Below are 21,741 nucleotides of genomic sequence, written 5' to 3'. Positions count from 1 at the left end.
TTAATTTAATAATTTACTTATAAGTTTTTCTTTATATTATTTAAAGCATATTGAATTGACCATATGCTTAATGGCCTCATGTACCCAACAGAACGATATGCATTTTTAGAATAAATTGCTTCTGGAGTTTCGTATGCCATGCCAATGTTATTATAAACAGTATTATAAACACCTTTGGCTGTGTTGAAACCTTCTTCTCGTAAACCCTATGAACATTAATATTGATTATCAATATCACAGTGCACCGCATTGCATTTTATAATTACAATGAATACTAACATATGAGACCATTAAAGAGGCCAGAGCATATGTAACTCCAGTCCAAACTTCTTCACTTTGCACACTGAATGTATCTGAATTTCCATCAGGCATCATACCATTTACAGCACCCATTGTCCCACCATTAAATCCTTGCACATTCATTTTATATATTGTTGAGAGAGATTTCCGAACTCTATCAATTGGAAATACCTAAAAACAAAATCAATTGATAAAATACTAGTGGTGTTATAATTGAATATATTACCTCTTCTTTGACTCCACAACATTTCAAATACCATTCTCCGCATAACTGATCCGCCATGATTGATTTAGAATGATACTGACCAGATGAATCAAAATCATAATATTCGCCTAGGATGATTTTATAATTTAATCTTAGAATATTTTACTATTATGATTCAAATATTAATGTTATTTTATGTTATTTTTTAAAAATATACCTTTTTAATAGCTATATTATATAAAAGATTTTACATATATAAAGCTGAGTTCCTACAACCCGTGTATTTGACGAATATTATATATTCATGGATACTTGCCATGTCGTAAGAACGGAGTACTTCTATGAATATACGATTTTCGGTATTTGCTATTCGTTATTTGTCACCTTTCTGCAGATTGTTGGTAAAAGTGACACGAGTCAAAGAAAAATATATAACCAAAATATACATTTGTTGAATTGATTTGTTCGATTCGTATATTATATATTCGTCAACTACACAAGTTATGAGAACCTGGCTTAAGAAATAAACATGCACTTAATAATAATTTTAACTAAATTTTTATTAAGATTACGAAGCGAATGCTTTTTTCATTAGAAATTCTTATACACAAGTAGTTTTACTAAATTTAAATTATAATTAGAATAATTCTTAATAAAATCATTCTCACTTATTTATTATTTTTATTCATACACCATTAATTAGAAAAATCATTATAATACTATAAAATCAATGTTCAAACTAATAAATTAAATAATTTAATATTAATTTAACCTTTTTTTTATAAAACATTTTTCTCTTGCTTAATTTAAATTGTATAAAATCTTATGCATATATTTTATACACATGATATTTTCAAAATAAAATGGATACAACATCTTGATAATTGATATGTTTATTAATATAATATTGTATTTTTTAATGGAATATATTATAATTTTAATGTACTACATATTTATTCTATATTGCACAAAAAATATGTTTTAAATATAAACTTTATCAAATATCCATTTTAATTTTTAATATTTACTACTTACACCTCAATATTCTTACTAACACTAAACAGTATAATAATTCATGTTTAAGTAATCAATAATTTAGTTTGATATGAATAACAATAAAAATATCTACTTATGTTTATAACTTTATTTTCATTTCAAACTCACAAACCTGTTTTATTTTTTTGCATTCCTTTCAATTCTTACACTTTTACACTTTTTCTACACATTACCATCTTATTCACCTCCTTTTACTTTCTAACAAATCAGTCCTGTTTTTTTGGACTCACATCTACCCAAATATAACAAAAAATTTCATAATTTATATGGTTACAAAGTGACATAAACAGACCTACTCCTTTAATCTAGATACAAAAAAATCCTTCATACAAAATTTAAATGATCCTCACTTCCTCATTACTGTTTCTCTTGGCTCAAATTGCTTTCTCCATCATAATTTTCATCAGTCCTCATCCTTGGATTCACAATATATTAACTACCTGATTGTTCATCGTTTAGTTTACTTGCTTTAAACTTCCTACCAACTAATGCAGCAAAACTTGTCCTTATTCCATCTGATTTTTGTCTCCTCCACCCAACAGATACCAGCTGCAATTTTATATTAGTTATTTAACTATTATATGTTTGAATACTTGGTTATGATAATAATAAATCACATTCATTCTCCATCTTCTTTTTTTGTGATGTCTGACATTAACAAGACCAGTCTAGTCTGGACTAGTCAGGCGGTTACTGGGAGTTTCCCAGTGGGCCGCTTGTACTGGTTGGGAAGTTTTTTTTTAGATTTATTGGTTTAGGCTTATTGTGTCAACAAAGACACATTTTCTAATGTGATTGCACTAGAAACTATTTAGAATTAAATACATTAATTTATTAATGACTTTTAATTTTTAATAATGCTAAGTGTTCAAATTCTTAAAATAATATTTAATCATTTTATATGAAAACATATTTTTTTCTGGTTGTTTTTGTACCTTAGATATATCTTAGTGGGCCGTTTTTTTTATTTTCCCGGTAGAAATTTCTGACCTAGTCCGGCTCTAGATATTAATTACATTCTTTTAGCTTTTCTATATAATTTATAAAATTAATAAATTGTTTTTTTTTTCAATTCATTTTTAAAATATTTCATTTTATTTTATATTCTTGACTGTTGTATTTTTAATCTTCATTCAGATATAAAAATAATTAAGAAAAAAAAATATTAGAGCTAAATTTCTTAAAAAGAAAATTTGTAATGATTATTAAGACTTATGTTTTAGATCATGTACCAAATCGTCTTCTCATCTTAATAGCATTATACTTCAGTTGAATTTCTAAACTGAAAATAACTAGATCAAATAACTAGCCCTAACAGAAAGTACCTAGTGATATCAATAGATATCATTCAAATCTCAATAACAATATGATTAAATATCAGTTTCTAAATATTATGATCAATAATCATTCGAAAAATTACCATTCCACAAAATTGCATTATATGATTCCTTAGCTTTGTTTAATATTGTCAGATATTTCTCGCTAATGTCTTCCTGTTTCAAAATATTTGCTATCTGTACAGTACAATAAAGAGCTGCTAACCACAAACTTCCACAATAGGCACTAAAATATATAAAAGTAAATACCTATTAATTATATAATTAAAAGGTGAATTTACTTTAAAAGATTTTTAAAATTATATAACATTTCCAAATTAAAATTTTTTATTATACACACAGCTCAATGGGTATACAAAATTGTTATTAATTTAAAACATAATTTAAGTGATCAAGCTATGTAGAAAAGAATATTTAAATAAACTTTCACATAAACAGAAAAATAAATATTTTTTTCAAAAATCAATGTTCAAAAAAATTAAATTATAAACTATTTATTACCTAACACCTGTCATTATCCATGTGTCAAAAGTTTGATCAGCTGTTCCAGAATTTTCAATCATTCCATCACCATCAGTATCCCAAGTTAATGCTTTCTTCATCACATTTTTGATCTATTTTATAAGTAAATAAAATAAATATAATTTTCTTTTTCATTTTATAAAATAAATTAAATTAATTATCTTAAAATAAAAACCAAAAGGTTAAAGTGAAATATCATACTTATATTCAAATAAAATTTATGGTTATTTAAAGTTATTTACTTGAGGGAACATGTCAACCAAATATTTAGTATCACCAAACTCAGTATAATCTCTGTAGCATTGCAAAACAAATTTCAAATTAAGATCACGCCACTCTGATACATCATGTACTAAATAAGCATTGACTAAATTAAATGGATCTTCCTCTATACATAAACAAAAATATATTAAAATTACATCCTAATACCATAATATAACTAAATTCTTTATACCAGGATCGCCCAAGTCATGTGGTACACTATATTTATATTTCCGTAGACCTTTCTTACCACAGGCCAAGTGTTTTCTTATAATATTCAATGAATTATCAATTGTATCTCTAAATTGGTATTGAATACATGCCTGCAGTTTAGGCCACAGCTTTGCTAATGTAAAAGAAGCATAAAAATGTACATCATAGGTATTGTACATACGATACTCATGGCCTTCCAAGTAACCAAAATAACCATACTCATATCTTGGATCTGTAGAATTAAACCTGTTACAATCCTCTTTGAGAGGTAACAACCAAACAGTTCCGCCATCAGCTATAAAATAAACTTCATTGAATATAGCACTTTTGTACCAGTCAGGTAACAACCTAAAATAAAAATGGTAAATCTTATTTTTGGAATACAATTAATAATAACCACTAATTAATGTTATATAACATAAAATCTAAATATTTTATAAATTGTCATTAATGAAAAATGGTTAATGCATCTAGTATTTCCTATTAGAAAAAAAAATTGATGTTCAGAGCAATCACACTGGTCAAAATTGTGTGAACAATTAGATTTACACATAAAACAAACAAATAAAATACATAACTGTATTAATTAATAATATATTTGATTAGAATATTAAAATACTAATAATAATAAATTTATTACTGAAATAAATAGCTTATTAATACTAATAAAATAGTAGAATAAATTATACAAAATATTTAAAAATAATTATACTTACAAATCATTTAAAATAGGATTTTGCCAATTTTCAATTTCATATTCCCAATTTTTATAGTTTTTCATAGAATAGTGCATTAGTTTAGGACCAGCTTTTCCATTGTTTCCAAAAAATTTAGTATAATACCTTAAGATAAATACATTATATGACTAGTCTTCTTAAACATAATTAATAATTGCATAAATAGATACATACCTTAAATATTCAATATTTGATTTAGGAAATTTTATCTTAGGCATATCAATAAATAATCCAAATTCATAAGATTTTGATGAGTTTGGAGATAAACATTGTTTTATACAAATAGCAGAAGCAACTTCTTTGTTTCTCACTAAAAAATTTAGAAAAAAATAATTACATTTTAATTTTACATTAAAAAATATTACATTTCATTTACTATATAAATTATTATTGTCCAATTGTGTATCCCTCAATTCTCCAAATAATTTTAAACTTTTTGAAATAGTCATACCATTGCTGTTAGGATCAAAGTTTAGCTGACTAAAAGTTACACCTTCCTGTTGTCAAAATTATTGATAATTAAAATTAAAAGAACTAATATTTGAACATTTAATTAATTTACTTTAATTAATCCACCGACAACATAAGTGCAATTCATATTCTTATAACAGTTATGTATCAATGATCCAGCAACTTCAGTTCCTTCTTCATTTAAATTGAATGGCTGACAACTAGCTAAACCTAAATGATTAATACAATTACAAATAATAATTATTAATTCCAAAAATATGAAAGAAAAAATAAAATATTGGTTCTTAAACTGTGGTAAAATATAAAATAAATATATATAGATATGTGAATGTATATATAAATATATGTGATTATGTTGAAAAAAAAAATTAGAAAAAATAAAAATAATTAAATAAATTTAATTGATTTTTAATTAATAAATAAATATTTTTTTTTTTGTATTAATTTATACAATGTTAAAAAAAATTGTATTTACTTATTTTATTTGTTTAACTAAATAAATAAATACTTTTTATTTTTAAACATACTCATGAAGATATATAAATCACTAGGATATCAGAATTCTATTTTCTAAGATATTCACCAACCCAGAGAAAAAAAATATTTATAACCACATTTTGTATAAACAATAAAGCGAGTTGTAACACTACTCAAAATGGTTAATAATATATATAGTGAAACCTCCATTAACGAACATCTCTAAATAGCGGACACCTCCAAATAGCAGACGTTTTTTTTTTTGGGAATGGGGACATTTTCACTACTTTCATATAGGAAAACCCCTAAATACCAGACACTTTTATGACAATTTTTATCTTAAATATAGAATCTTTGAATGCCAATTTAATCTAATCTAACAATTATGTATTATAAATTATTATACAATTATGGTTTATCTTATCTATCCATTGATTCATCGCGTCAATGAAACATTTTTCTAGATTATGTTCTATGAAGTTGTATGTATGTATGGCTTTACAAATTGCCATTACTTTACCTGCAATTTCATGTTCAGTAGAAAGATCTTTCAGTTAATATTTTCTATATTATATTTCTCATTTTTTATTCGGTATTTTATTCTTATAAAATAAATTGTCATTATATTTTTAGTCGTTTAAAGACATAGTTGAGAAACAGAATAGGAAATGAAAGTTTAAGTAGTTTAGGTCTGATTAATATTCATCGACAAAGATAGGAAATTAAGGAATTTTTTAACAGCAATTAAAAGGAATTATTGAAAAGTTTAGATTGAGTTCTAGGCGATTGGCATTGCTTTTCAATGATTAATAATATATTAATGTAAACAATAATATACATTTTCATTAGAAGTAATAAATAAAATGAGTTATGTTTTAAATTTATTTTGTTATACCCATCATTGATGATAAATAATATATGTAATTTAATTAGTGTTAGGGGGTATGAGGGGCAAAGCCCCCCCATAGCTTATATTGACTCTAAAAAAATTTTGCACCAAGTGAGCTACATCTCTGTGGGCATGCCTGCCCCTCCCTCTCCTCTGAATAGCGGATACCTCTAAATAACGAACAAAATTATGACGACCAAGAGTGTCCGGTATTTAGAGGTTTCACTGTATATATATATATATATATATATCAGCATGCATCTTTAGGCAGATGTCTAAATAAATTTATACAATGTAATAAATAAAAAAGTATTTTAAGAACTGAGTTCTAAACTATTATAAAACTACTTAGCTGTTAAGTTGAAATAAAGATAATTAAAATATAATTATTTTGTTTAAGCCTGGTCATTATACGAGATTTATAATGATGGGCAACAATAAATATAAATATAATTATACAAAATATACAAAAAATATAATTCACCTGTACTATATGTTGGAACACCAATACCGCTTGCAAATGTGAATATTAAACTAACAAAATATTGTTGATCACTATTATTTTCAACTGTCCATATGAAAACACCACCTGGGATAGAGCTGTCCTAAATTAAAATTATACTAATATAATTATTAACGTGAATATTTAATTAATTCTAATAAGGTCTAATTAAATAGTATAGTAATACATACTTTATAATTATTTGGAATAACGGGTGAAATTTGTTTACAAATTAGTTTAATGTCATGTTCTGGAATAAAATATTCAGACCATGACCTTGGATAGAGACCCGTGTACTTGGCTTGGTTTGCTGGAAAATCCCATTTCCAATTATACAATGTTTTATTATTGCATCTGAAATTAATATAAATTCATAAGTGACAAAATTATATAAAAACTGTTAATGAAATTGCTTACTTCAAACATGACAGAACATTATTATACACAGTAGTATTGTTGATGTCTTGGATATTAACAATGAATTGATTTGCTTGAATGGTTTCATACTCATACATGCCAGGAATAACTTGATAACGGCAAAACTCTCCTTTAAAGCCACGGCCTATTGTTCCACCTCCAATACCACCCACAGGTACACCTGAAAATACAACAAAAATTAAAACATTTATTTTATTAAAGTTTAACTAAAATTAGTTAATTTGGTTTTATAAATTACATCAATAACTACAACAAAAATATAAACATTTTTTAAATAATTCTTACCATACATGTGTTTCGATTTGATTGGAAAAAAAAAATCCATTATTGGCTTCTGGCCTTTTATAAAACAATAGAGCATATAAAATATATACCTAAAAAAAAAAAATTAAAATATGTAATAAATCCTTAATAATATTTCCTTCATTTATAAATTAAGTTAAAAATATTTCGATTAATCACTATTAGTGGTAAAAAATTAATTAATTATTGTAATAATAATCTTTATAGCTTTGACTCTATTCAAATTATCATACATTTCTAATTAAAGAATAACAAAAGCATATTTGTTATACATTTGATTATTTTATTGTATATGCAACAACCATTTTTAGTTGGTTAATTATTGTGTAGCAAAATAATTTACTTATTGTAATATCATTTAATTTAAGTAGATAATATTTTCTTTGTATAATAAAATCTCAATAAAAAATAATCATATACAACAAAAAAAACATTTTAATTAAAACTGTTAACAATTTTATTTGACTACTTATGTAAACTAGATATGTTCCTTTAATTAATAATAATTAATAAGCATCAATATTTACTTAAATAAAAACAATAAATCAAGTAGGTTAAATTGGTTTAAAATAACTAATTTATTTATACACACACAAAATAAAATAAAAATATTAAATAGGTAAGTAAAATTTAATAGAGAATATAAGTATTACTATTTTTGTTTTCATATTAGATATACTAGCATTATTATATTATTATATTATTCATTATTCTAATCCTAAGTTGAAATTTGAAATTAATTTTGCATTATACCTACATATAAATATTAATATTTATCAATCAGTATGAATAACTTAATAACTAAAATATATTGCCATTAAGTTATTCATAATGTCATACAAGAAGTATATTTTTAATATTATATATTTCATGTTATACAAATATGTTATAATTTTTAAGCTGAATATTTTTCACAACTGTTTTTTAAAAATAAGATTTTATGTAACTATGTAAATTATATAAAAACCCTATATCGGGCTCTATATCATAGTATAGTCTTTAGAATAATATTAAAAACTAAAATTATTAAGAGTACAGATGTCAGAAATTTTAAAATACTAAGAATTTTTCACGTAAAACTTTATAATAAATAAATGATTTATATAAATTTACTACTATTAATTTTCAATAATTATCAAATAATATGTAGTACCTACTATAGTATTTTTATTATTGTAATAACCATATATAATTTTTGTATGTAATCTATATCCCCAGGGAAGGGGTACCTAAATATTAAATTACTCGAAAAATTTTTACACATATTTGGTTATCACTTATTTCAGTCATGAAGAATAGATTTAAGAAAAATAACTATGTCAATCATATTTTTAAGAATTTAAAAATTTCATAAAAACAAGATTTATATTACTGAAATACTTATAGAAAAAAAAATAAGTTCTGAGGGGAGAAGGATTTCCAGCCCTTCTTCAAAATACACCACAAGGTAAGTTAACTAATATCATAAGTTATGATTCATAACTATTATCATTGATTATAGAATACATTTTATAAATCTTATGGATATTTAATACAGTTAGGTTATCTAAAAAAAAATACACTAATTATTGATAAAAATCACAAAAGAAATTAATGTTATAATTTACTTTATAACCAGTGAGTATGTATGTTAGTATAAGAAATAATTTTTTTTACCAACTAATATGCTATATCAATAATGAATAAGAAAAAATTAAAAATTATAATTTTTAATCAATAAATCGATGACACAATAGATTTGTAAATTATCAACACCAATATTTATCAATAATTACCTTGATGACTTTAAAAAAACATACACTTTTTAGAGTATATAATGTATTTTTTATAATATAAATTATACATATAGATCTTACATTTATTTTATTTTTATACATTATACTTAATCATATACAATAAAAATATACACTATTATGTATAAAAACCATTCCATGCATATAGAACAGTTTTATATATCTGTACCCTGGAGATAAAGCAAACCATGCCATGAAATAATAATTTTACAGGAAGTCAAATTTTCAATTATTTTCATTTAAAAATTTGTTTTTCTTTTTTGTTATTATTTGAAATTGCTTTTTGCTCCTTATTTCCATTACTTTTGAAAACTGGACATAGTGCCTTATACCATTATATTGACAACAAAATGTACAAGGACATAAAGCTAACTAAATTTCTTAAAAAATGGACATGGTCTCCTTACCTCCGGGTACAGAAATAATCAGTTTATTATTTACTTGTAAAAATCAATTTAGTAGATATATAAATTTTCATCATATAAACATAAATAAGCTTTACAAATAATAAATAGAATAAGTTACATATTTTTTTACTTTTGTAGAAATCCAAAGTATTTAGTATATAATACATTTTTGGCTTAACAAGGGAAAAGAAGATGTTTTAACACTCAAAATATTTCTTTTAGTTACAAACCTAAATTTGAACATACAGTGATAACATTTGAGATGGAAGTGCATGACACCAAAGAAATTAGGGGCGTCATTTCAACTTTTGAAAGGGTGGAGCAACTGATTAAATTTCCAGAGTTCATAATATTTAAAAAATTATGGTTACCTATATATTTAAATATTTAATATTCATGGACCATAAACTATCAATAAAATATTTCTTCGGAACAAAACATGTAAGGATTAGTAATGAATAATGTCATGATGATAAAAATTTTACCCAATTAAATAATATTAAAGATAGTAAAACATTAATTAATTTACTTATCCTATATAATAGGCTATAAGTTATCATCATGTGACATTATTCATTACTAATCCTTACATGTTTTGTTCCAAAAAAATATTTTATTGATAGTCTATGGTCCATGAATATTAAATATTTAAATATATAGGTAACCATAATTTTTTACAATATATTTGAGATACAATTTTATGTTTTTATAAATAAATTCTGTATTAGATTAAATCTAATTAATTTAATTAGATTAAATAAATAATTATAGTTTTATAATTTGTATATTTAACTCTTTACAGAATTTATTTATAAAAACATGAAATTGTATCTCAAATATATTGTACCGTAGTTTGTGGTAAATAGGAACGATTTTAACCGTTTTTTATAGATTATGAGCTTAATTTTTATGGTATTAAAATTACGAAAACTGTTTTAAAAAGATCACATATATAGAAATATATAATATACCAAAATTAAAGTTTATAAGGTTTGCATAATAACGATTGTTATAAACTGGGGGGAAGCCATTATTTCCCAACTTTTAATAAACCATGAACGTGTATTTAAAAGACAATATTATCTAAGTTCTGAATACAATATAGTAAATAAAAATGTACTATTTACTGATTTTAGCATTTGATCATTGGACAAAGAATTGCTGACTTTAAAAATTTCTTAGAGTGAGGCATTTGCCATAGTCTGCCCCCCCTCCAATGACGCCACTGAAAGAAATATACAGTTTAAGGCAAGTTTACATTGCATCAACTATTTACCACAACATTATCCATAACTTGGCACTGGACACCGTAAATTATGTTCTATTACCTATTAGTTTTTCATATTCTACGAAATTAGTAGCAGAAATATTTTAATATTATATCTATTTAGGTATATTAAAGTTAATTTATTGTTTCCTTTAAAACTCAAATTCTAAAATCAAGAAAATATTTTCCTAAGGAAAATTATTTAAAAAAAAATTTAAATTTCAAATTGTTTAAATAGTTAATTCTGTTGACCAAAACTAACATACTCAATGTATTTAAAACCTTGTAACTATTCAGTATTCTCGTTCAGAGCACCTGAGCCAGATACCTAAAAGTTACTATCAATCAACATAATTAACTAACTATTAAGGTAATGTAATTTTACCTAAAAATCAGTGGTAATAATTGCAGGATTTGCTTGAACCTCGGCACATACGTGGGCGTTCTGAGATCGGGAAATTTATGGTCGAAGTCAACTTTCCAACCGTACCGGGGTACATCGTGCGACATGACGGGAGCGCGAATAAAAAGACGACCTAGCATATGACGGACAACAAAGCATGAAGATGCTCGAATCACGGGCGTCAAGTACTGACAACGACATCGATTATGTCGCACGTCGGACGGCGGTAGTTGGCGGTGGTCAATACGACGTAATCATTGACGTCCGTTTGTTCATAACAGCACAACGACGATCGATCGCGGATCGCATAATGTAATTACTATAATAACAACATCGACGTAAAATACGAATTTATGTGCGTGTCAACCCGATTTCATTAATCATAATAATAACACAGACTAAATATGAATATTTCAGTGATAATAGACATAACGTCAGATACGTGACACTCGTCTGAGCCGGCGGATAACGCATATCGGGGTGCAACGATAAGTGATAGCATTGTTGACGGTGATAAGGTTTCCATATACGAGTCAGCGTGAACCACGGTTTAAGGTATCTTAAATTGTGGCGCGAACGATAGAGATGAGAAATACCACATACAGAATATAATAAGAATGGACATTGATAACAGATAACATTACCAACATAGGTAGGTTAAAAATTACAAATTGTAATTTATTGTTACAAATTGTAAATCAGTAAATATTATAAATAATTATCATTGCAATTGACGCATATGACTATTATAGGTTTTTAATACAAAAAATCTTTAATTTGATGGGGTGAAAAAATTCCAGGTGCTATATAATTTTCATACAAAAAAAATAAGTTACAAATATATATATATATATAGATTATAGATCGCTGTAGTAAGTAAAAAAATTTACATTTTATAACTGGCCTCCTCAGCCATAGAGGTCTAGACACGCCTATGCGCCTATACAATTTAAACGCCTTCAATTTCCAATTAAATTGACATTTGCAATGACTATCAATAAGTTTCAAGTCCAAACGATGTCTGTCTGTGGCTTAGATTTGAGCATATCATGTTTTTCACACGGACAATTATACGTGGCGTGCTCTAGAACCATCCAGTTTATTTGTGTTGGCGAAAGATGGGATAGCAAAAAATGTGTACACTCTGTTGCATTAAGGGATTAATATGGTTTTTTACTAATATTGTCATAATTAGCGATATTTATAATTTTATCAAATGGCTGGATGTAAAAATAATGAGGAACAGAAAACTGAAATCAAAAACAGAAATAGAAAATTTTTATAACCAGTCTACTGATCTGGACAACCCTTCGATGATTGATATTCATTACCCTAACGCACCCACTGAAATGGAAAATACTAATCTATTCGATTTTGCTAGTAAATACGATATTGTAAAAAAAAAACCACGTTTGACAAAACTTCAATGTTATGAGTATCCCGGTTATCGGTTGATCAAAAACGACCATGGTCACATTTAATTAAACATCCTATTTATAACTGAAAATTAGAACCAGAAAAGTACTTCCGTTCTTTATTAATGTTATTTGAACCATGGAGTGAAAAAAGAAAATTAATCGGGGTAAGCGACACATATTTTGAGATATTTATGATATGTATAAATATAGTAAAATCAGTAATAGATTATCATAATCATCTGTAATATCTTATCACATCTAAAGATGATATTAATAGGATTATTGGAATATTGCAAAACAACCAAATATCACATACTACAAACGAAACAAACGATAAGTTTCAAATTAATTAATTAGAAGAAGCTATGGAAGTGCTACAAAGTAATGCAAATAATGCAAAAAAAATGAAGAAAATGTAGAAACTTTAATAGAAAACTTAAACTTTGATCAAAAATAAGTATTTGATTTTGTTAGGGGTGAAATAGCAAGTGAAAATAGATCACCAATATGTCACTTTGTTTCCGGTGTATGGGGTACAAGGAAATCATATTTGATTAAAACTATTAAGGCATATGTAACAAACCAATTAAATCGAAATGTAGCTATAACAGATCCAACGGGAATAGCTGCATATAATATACAAAGTATTCGCCGTTTTTGCAGTTACTGGTAGAATATAGACACACCCCACCATACAGACCCTTATCAAATGATTCTCTTAAATTAATTTGTGAAAAAATGAAAAATGTAATTTTAGTCATAATTGACGAGATAAGTATGGTATCTTATGAGAAATTGATTTATATACATTTAGGACTACGTGAAATTTATGATACTGGTAACAGTGATGATGGTTGGTTTGGGAGAATCAATACCTTAATTTTCGGAGATCTTCTTCAACTACCACCAGTGAGTGAATAATCGTCATTTCTACCATCAAATGCAAAAAATAGTGATAAGTATCTACATGCATTAGATGCTATAAATTTGTGGGAAAAGTTGTTTATTTACAATGAATGAACCAAAAACATGAGAAAAAAATAGAGTGATCCTGAATATGCTAATATACTGGATAGAATTAGAATTAACACAGTTACACGATCTGACATTCAAACTATGAATAAACAAAAAATTAGTTTTAAAATCAAAAAAAAAAATCCTGCAGATATAATAAGACAATTGTACGTAACTAAAATGAAGCTACCAGATTCTACACTATTTCTACTTTCTACCAGAAAACATTGCTCATTTTTAAATAATGTAATATTATCTTTATTATCTTCAGGTAACATTCGTTTGGAATCAATTGATTCTGTTGATTGTAAAGCATCAACTAAAACAAAGCTATGATAAATCTGTCGAAACTTGATGATGATAGTTCGCGGACAGTTGGTCTTTAAAAATATTTAAATGTAAAGTTAAACTGTAAAATTATGTTACAAAGAAATATTGATGTATCAAGTGGTTTGATTAACGAAATTATAGGAACAGTTAAAAATGTAATTATTGGAATTGATGGCAAGCTTCAACAAATTCAAGTGATCTTTAACGAAAAATGTATCATCTTAAACCTGTTACAACAAATTTGAACTTTTTCACGGATCATTCGTATTCAGAAAACAATTTCCCATAACTGTCGCTTATGGAATTACTATTCACAAAAGTCAAATTATGTCTTTGGAAAATTTTATTGTAGACGTTGCTAACTCTATATTTTCTTGTGATCAAACATATGTATACGCGTAAAAGATATAATATGAAAAAAAGTATCAAATGTTCAAGTCCATAACATTCAAATATTTCAACACCTATTACCAATTTAAATATTTTAGGGTTTTTAAATTTGGATGCGGTTTATTGTTATGCAAATGCATCTTTGCAAGTAATTTTCAATTGTACTCACATACTAAAACAAATGTATGACAATGTATTAAAAAAACTTGCATACTTATATACATCACAAGTATGTCAACTAAGTGTATCTAGTATAAGAAATCAGATTGGTCATCCTTACGTTAACATAGAACAGCAAGATGCTTCTGAGTTTATTAGTGTACTCGTAAAAAGAGTAGAGTATATATTTCAAATAATTTTATAATTCAACTTAATGTACCGAAAACATACAAAAATTGTCACAATGCATTCCATGTTGAATGACCTGTCTAAAGAAGTTACAATAGAAAATATAACTTGTAGTGCTTCTAATACTACTTCAAACCATACACAGACAACAAACATACTCAATACTCATGAATATTTGTACTTTCAAATTCAACTTTGGAGTGTGTGATTACAAAAATTACAAATCTTCATATAAATGCATTAGCCACCATAACATATATTACGGTTGATAGTAAATGTTATACTTTAAGTTCGATCATTTGCCATTATGGTCAACCTATGACTGAAGCCCATTATACATCAATAATAAAACATCAAAATAAATGGGCAAGATGCAACGATACATCTGAACAGTTTGAACGGTGACCTCGTCGTGTTAAAGACGTTTGCATAATAATAATGGAAAAAAAATAAAAAATATTATGTATAATAATGTACTAGTATATTATTAAATATGATAATTTATAAAAAATAATGATATCCCAACAAAAACACTCCGACATCTCCGTGTAAAAAAACGCTAAATAAAAAATAAAAAAAAAATAAAAATGCTATAAAATGTTTGATAAAAAGTGGAATCTAAGTAAATAGTTTAACGTGTAAAATGTATATGTCAGTCATTAATTCAAATTTAATAAAATTGATTTTTTTTATTAATTTATAATATGAATATTAATTATTTTAATTAAAATTGATCCAAATTTAGTTTACTTGGCTGGAAGATTCAATCTAAGAAATGTCTAGAAAAGTTTTTGTAATAGATAATGCAGGACCCATTAAAATAAATAAAATTGTTTCCGGTCAAATAAACTAAATTTGGATTAGTTTTAGTTAAAATGGTTCATATTATAAATTAATATAAATAACCAATTTTTATAAAATTTGAATTAATTAACTGATAGATACATTTTAAACGTTAGACCATTTACTTAGATTCCACCTTATATCACACGTTTAATAGCAATTTTTTTTTCATTTTTTTTTTTTTTATACGGAGTTGATGGAGTATTCTTAATGGAATATTATTTAAATAAAGCCCGAACGAGGCGAATGTAAAATCTTCCAACAGAAAGCAAAGTTTACAACTATGTTGCGGGGTTATCGCAGTGTGTCACGCGCAACTGGTCCTGAAACGTTTCCGTTGGTCGTACGAGATTTCCTGTGCCGCGGTCTATGGCCTCCGTCACAACATCTATTATTTCCCACAAAGTCCACGAGATTCCACCGGGACTGGTTGTCTGCTGGGTTGTACGCGCGACCGCCAACTCCACCGTGGGCGACGCATGTTCGGAATTATGAAACGACCTCCGAATGCAGGGCGCAATGCTCAGTAGCAGTTTGGACGAGCCCGTTGACTGCTGCCGGATATCGGACCATTTCGAGAAACTCAGTTTCATCAAAAATGGGAATCTGGACTCTATAAGTAGAAGATAATTTATGTACACACACGCGAGTCATATTGATCATGCGCTGAACTCAAAAGCTGTCCTGGGTTCCAGTAACCACAGGGATAGGGGAATATAATTATTATAATACTTAAAATTCGGTCCTATTAGTAAAAATATTACTATAACTTAAATGATAGCATAAATAAAACATACTTGACGATTCAAATGGCATGTGATTCAACAAGAGAATCGTTTTTACCGCCAATTCGTTGCTTTTCATTTCAATCAGGCCAGTTGAACATTTGGCATCTGGACGTTTCTTAGGCACTAAAATAAAAAATCAATATAATTAGGACCTCAATTATAAACGAATTCATTGGCAACGAATGACTCACAAATGGTTATGGATCTTATTGCGTCCATGGAACCAAGGGCGTCCGTCACCACTTTATGCATCTTTTTAGCGCAAATATCCAACGGTGCATTATAAAAATGTAAAATCTATTGGGAAGATAATTAATTGTCAGTCGTTCAACTATTGGATTACGTAAACTCGTTGTCCGTACGTCAATGTAAACACGTTTTAATACGCGAGCGTTTTCACTTACTTTTGACGGGGTCACGATACGTCGTTGATCTGCGTATTTCATCTCTTTTTCGACAAATCGGTTGAACTTGCTTTTCAGGTAAATTTTCTTAGCTGGCGTACCGTCTGATAAGGTTCTCGAAGTTCCATGATTATTAATATAGGAATGTTTCGAATACCTAAAACAGCGACGGCAGACATGATGCGATGTTCTATGATTTTATGATTTTCCTATATGCTATGATTTTTGTTTATAAGCATATTTACGCCACCTTTTGTTTGAGGTGATTCGGGATGATTATGGTTCTTGCAATATACTCGCGTAATACGCACTTTCTCAAATGTTTATCGTAATCCATAATCTTATTGGGGATCAAGAGAAACCTACCCTTACCCCGCCATTCAATCATAACCCGACGTAAAGAAATCCCAGTAGGAATTTACGACACTCACTTGACTTTTAGATTTGTAGTTTTATCCAACCGAATCAAGTTCAACTTGGACACACATCTCTTAGCAGCCTCGACGTCCTGCAGTTCGACGAGTACTTGGTTTCCGTTCAAAATCTTCACTGCTGTAACATTTCCGTAAATACAAAACAAATTAAAAACCTTATCGCAATTGACGTTCATTCTTTCCAATCCGTAAACGATTAGGACTCTGTTCGGCTCGCCACGCCACAAGGACTGCGGACAAGGCAATGGTCTGGTAGTATCACCACTACCGGGCTGGGATTGTCTGCCAATAGGTCGTTTTGACCGTGCTTTGTTGTTTCTAAACAAAAGTCGTCATTATTATGACAAACCTATTGTTTCACAGTCAATCGATCATGTATGTAATTATTTATCAAATATTTACCCTCCGCTCGAATGGTGGTTTTCTGACGACCCTAAATGCTGGTCGTCATTAAACTTTCGATTAGTGGATCGAACTGATGGGCCTGTGCGTCTTAAGTTGTTCTGGTAACATTCTGCCTTAACTCTGTCCATTATAGTATACTTCTTGTAAATCCCAAAGCTTTTACGAATATTTTTCAATATTTTCTGGCTTTTCTTCGTGAGGAAACAAACCGTACGTTGTCCTGATATATGTTGCCGTTAAGATAGGATTTAACGTTTAAACAATGAGAACAAAGAATACTACTTGTATTACAATAGAATATATTTCACGGAAGACACTGGTATAATGAATTTAAAATATCAATAACCAGCCTCTATAGGCAAATAAACACGTATTCATAGTTTCACTTTTTTTTATTTAGCCAATTATGATAGTTTTTTTAATAAACAATTTTATTCTTAATATTTTCTTATATTTTTCTTTTTAGACAACTTCTATGATTTATCCCGCACGCGATTAGTATAAATAACGGAAAAATCCATATTCAATACAATATTTTATTAAGTATACGGTGAAAAGGATACAATTTGCCAAGGAAACAAATTCATGATATCTTATGAATATGTATCGCACAGCTTAGTTGTGTATTGCATATTAGGTTCAGTGTGTTACATTAAGTTTATTCGCACTGCAGCGAAGCCCTCTCAATTTATTTTTATGTAGAATTTTTTTTTAAACTTTTATTCGTGATATAAATATTGAACCTGATAATTTTATGTCATCTGGTATTATAACGTACTTTTTATGCATTAGGACAATTTTTGTTTTCAGATTATGTGTTATCAAATTTAATAGTATTTTATGTCTACTTAGATATATTGTAGGTACTTTAATGAAGAAAATGTATGGACATTGAAAGATGAACAACAAAATAATTCATCACACAATATCACTATAATATTATCTAACAATAAATGAGATATACAATATATACTACATTTACTAATACTTAAAAAAAAAACTTTTTCACTGAGTTAGTCCATTATTAGTTATTAGTTTATCGCATATTATTGTAATATAAAATATATTTAAGTTTTCTATATATTTTTAGTTTTAACATTTTATAAAAATGAAATATTTTAAATATTTTTAAATTTTTAAATTTTTATGTTCTACAAATACGAGTACATAACCGAATATATTTGATAAAAAAAGAAAAAAAGAGATAAGATGGCGCGTCATATATGTAAACTTTGAACATACGTCGCAATTATGTTGGGGAAATAATTTTGCATATTCTCATAATTTAATACGTATAATTATGTAATATTGTATTTTAAACAGTTGCTTAAAATAATAAAGTCAAAACAATTTTATCAATTTTACTTTAATACCTACTTAAGGCGGTTGAAAGTTGGTCGTTATAGATATTCTAAAATCAATGCTACTTTTGTGTAGTAGGCATGCAACCCCACGCCGCACGCGATAACATAATACGCCGTATTTTATTATAAATAATTTATGTTTATTGACATTATCATAACAAATTTGGGAACTAATATCAGGTATATTAATAATATTCTGGATCGCTGATAGCATTGATTTTATAATATATTATATTATATTATAAAATCAATGCTAATAGCTATATTGCTATAAATACATTAACATTAATTCATGATACTGTTATTGAAAACAAAAAAAAAAAAAATAATTTCAAAAGTTCATTAATTCACAAGTGAGCAAATTTCCGACCACAAAATTTTGATGCTCCCAAAAAACTGGCGGCCAGGGCAGTTGTAGCCAGTACCCCCTTAAATGCGGCCCTACCTGGCCGTCCCTTAGCTACGTGCCTGCATAGTGGCTGTTCATCGTGGAGTTGTCAATATAACCGCAGACGAAGTACTGGACGAATTGGCAAAAAAAAAAAAAATAGAAATAGATTTAATAATATAATTAAAATGTAAACTATTAATTAATTTTATGTTTAAAAGTAGAAATTGTTATAAATAATGTTTGTTAAAAAAATCAGATATATCCTCCCCCCATGGCAAAACAATTTGACCACCTCTGCTATTGTACTCAGTGGCGCACACTCGTTCTTACCGACATGGGTTAAACATATTATATTAATACCGATCACCCACCCATTACCTAAAGCAACTCCAATAAAGGTAATTTTAGAGCTCGAGGTAGTGAAACTTAGCACTCAAGGCATGAACTTAGATCCAACCAGGTTTCACGTGTTCGAAATTGAAATAACATTTAGTAAATTGCAAATATTTTTAACCAATCAATTTTTTTTGGGGGGTCGAATGACCCTCATCATCCATGAGGTGTGCGCCACTGATTGTAACATGAACTATAGTCACTTACGCGAGCGTATCATGGTCATTCACCATGATAGTAAACGATAGTAAACGCCCAATAACATTCGAAAGGAAGGTCTTGAAAAACATATACGGTCTAAAATAAAACGCAGAGTTGTAAATATATGAGAGAAGAAAAAATCAAGAACTACAAGGGTTATCTAACAGGCTAAATATTACATGACAAATAAAAATAAACGTCTCGACCCCCAATAAAAAAAAAAAGTTACGGTTTAATGCCGTTATCAATAAATGAAAAATACTTGTTAAGAACTGAAAAAATTATTGATGAACTGGGAAAAAAAAGAGCTTTAACTTTTTTGTTATAAGTAACTCTTCATTATTTTTTATATTGTTTCAAAATAATTAAATTTTTTATTTTAATTTTAATAATATAGTTATTAATTCATACCATATACCTATGTATTTTTTATAATATTATAAAATAACTAAATTTTTAGAATAATGTTAAACTCCCTCCACAAAAAATTTAAAAATATGCCACTTTGACTATTATAGCCGTGCATAACTATAATAGTTATATGTAGCACCCGGATTTATATACATTTGCATGTTTGTACTAAGTGTATGCACGTCTATGGATATTTGAAATGTCCACGATTCATATCACACCGAATTTAAATACCAAATTTTATATGGAATATTTTGCATATTTTGAGGGTTAGAGCATATTTGTTTATAAATGCAAATAGTATGCACATTTGATGGGTTTTTAATAAATTAAAATTGTTTGTATTTTTTTTTTTAAGTTTAATTTTCGTTGTTTGAGAGTAGGTAACTTTAATTTATTTTTAGTTTTTTTTTATTTGTATTCTCATTTTTAAGTTTCCTAAAAGTTTTAAATTGATATAAATGATTTGAAATATAAAGCAGTGGATATTATCATTTTTTTTTTGTTTTTGATAAAATATTTAGAATTTTATTTGGTATAAAAGTGTGATTTTTTTTTTAAAAAAACACATTTTTTAAAGTGCAACATAATGCATATAATTGCATATTTAGGCAATTTTTCTTTGCATATTTGCATCATATTTGATACTTTTTAAATGCCTATAAATCCAGGCTCTAGTTATATGTATGAACTGTTTGTGTTACTATTTATAATTTTTTTTTTATATATATCATTCAATCATTATCCTTTTGTAAGGGCCTACTAAGCTCTCTCTAAAAATTTTATTTTTATGCATAGCATTTAAGAAACTGTACTAGCTTAAAATATTACTTACCAATCGCGAAAACTTAATAACGGTACAGAACTCCCTAACTTAAATGTAATAACTTATAATTTTTAATTTTTTAATAAGAATATTATTACAATCTTCTAGACTTGTGTATTTGTTTAGAATCTACAAGTTGTAATTAGGAACAATTATAATTATACATTTATTACGGCACTTATGACAAAATATTTGGTCAC

At 27.1% G+C, this 21,741-nt stretch overlaps 2 protein-coding genes across 2 annotated transcripts; both read right to left on the bottom strand.

The window, feature by feature from the left end:
• Positions 1-2: 2 nt before the first annotated feature.
• On the bottom strand, positions 3-12,037 carry LOC112692523 (non-lysosomal glucosylceramidase). Its single transcript, XM_025567208.1, has 16 exons — positions 11,564-12,037; positions 7,694-7,782; positions 7,388-7,568; positions 7,162-7,324; positions 6,953-7,073; positions 5,194-5,312; positions 5,008-5,128; positions 4,806-4,941; positions 4,611-4,736; positions 3,875-4,242; positions 3,663-3,808; positions 3,400-3,512; positions 2,982-3,124; positions 527-633; positions 280-471; positions 3-206 (listed from the first exon to the last, which is right to left on the bottom strand). The coding sequence occupies exons 1-16, from the start codon at positions 11,719-11,721 to the stop codon at positions 18-20; spliced, it is 2,472 nt and encodes an 823-aa protein (XP_025422993.1). The 5' UTR covers positions 11,722-12,037; the 3' UTR covers positions 3-17.
• Positions 12,038-16,066: 4,029 nt separating this feature from the next.
• On the bottom strand, positions 16,067-18,740 carry LOC112692561 (heterogeneous nuclear ribonucleoprotein L-like). Its single transcript, XM_025567274.1, has 7 exons — positions 18,519-18,740; positions 17,953-18,175; positions 17,548-17,868; positions 17,117-17,273; positions 16,904-17,009; positions 16,722-16,835; positions 16,067-16,537 (listed from the first exon to the last, which is right to left on the bottom strand). The coding sequence occupies exons 2-7, from the start codon at positions 18,081-18,083 to the stop codon at positions 16,206-16,208; spliced, it is 1,161 nt and encodes a 386-aa protein (XP_025423059.1). The 5' UTR covers positions 18,084-18,175; positions 18,519-18,740; the 3' UTR covers positions 16,067-16,205.
• Between the last annotated feature and the right edge of the window lie 3,001 nt (positions 18,741-21,741).

This window comes from Sipha flava, unplaced genomic scaffold (genome assembly GCF_003268045.1).
Source record: "Sipha flava isolate LNK unplaced genomic scaffold, YSA_version1 74_pilon_pilon, whole genome shotgun sequence".
Lineage (NCBI taxonomy): Eukaryota > Metazoa > Arthropoda > Insecta > Hemiptera > Aphididae > Sipha > Sipha flava.
This window is presented reverse-complemented; position numbering and strand designations above follow the sequence as displayed.

What these genes read in the sequence shown, in the direction of transcription:
- LOC112692523 (XM_025567208.1), bottom strand. Translation starts at nt 11,721, where the DNA reads ATGCTAGGTCGTCTTTTTATTCGCGCTCCCGTCATGTCGCACGATGTA. An exon ending in TTGTCGGTGGATTAATTAAA is followed by an intron (nt 5,129 to 5,193) that starts GTAAATTAATTA and finishes TTTTGACAACAG; the next exon opens with GAAGGTGTAACTTTTAGTCA. An exon ending in GGACAATAATAATTTATATA is followed by an intron (nt 4,942 to 5,007) that starts GTAAATGAAATG and finishes TAAATTTTTTAG; the next exon opens with TGAGAAACAAAGAAGTTGCT.
- LOC112692561 (XM_025567274.1), bottom strand. Translation starts at nt 18,083, where the DNA reads ATGGACAGAGTTAAGGCAGAATGTTACCAGAACAACTTAAGACGCACA. An exon ending in GTATCGTGACCCCGTCAAAA is followed by an intron (nt 17,010 to 17,116) that starts GTAAGTGAAAAC and finishes TCTTCCCAATAG; the next exon opens with ATTTTACATTTTTATAATGC. An exon ending in CATGCCATTTGAATCGTCAA is followed by an intron (nt 16,538 to 16,721) that starts GTATGTTTTATT and finishes TTCTACTTATAG; the next exon opens with AGTCCAGATTCCCATTTTTG.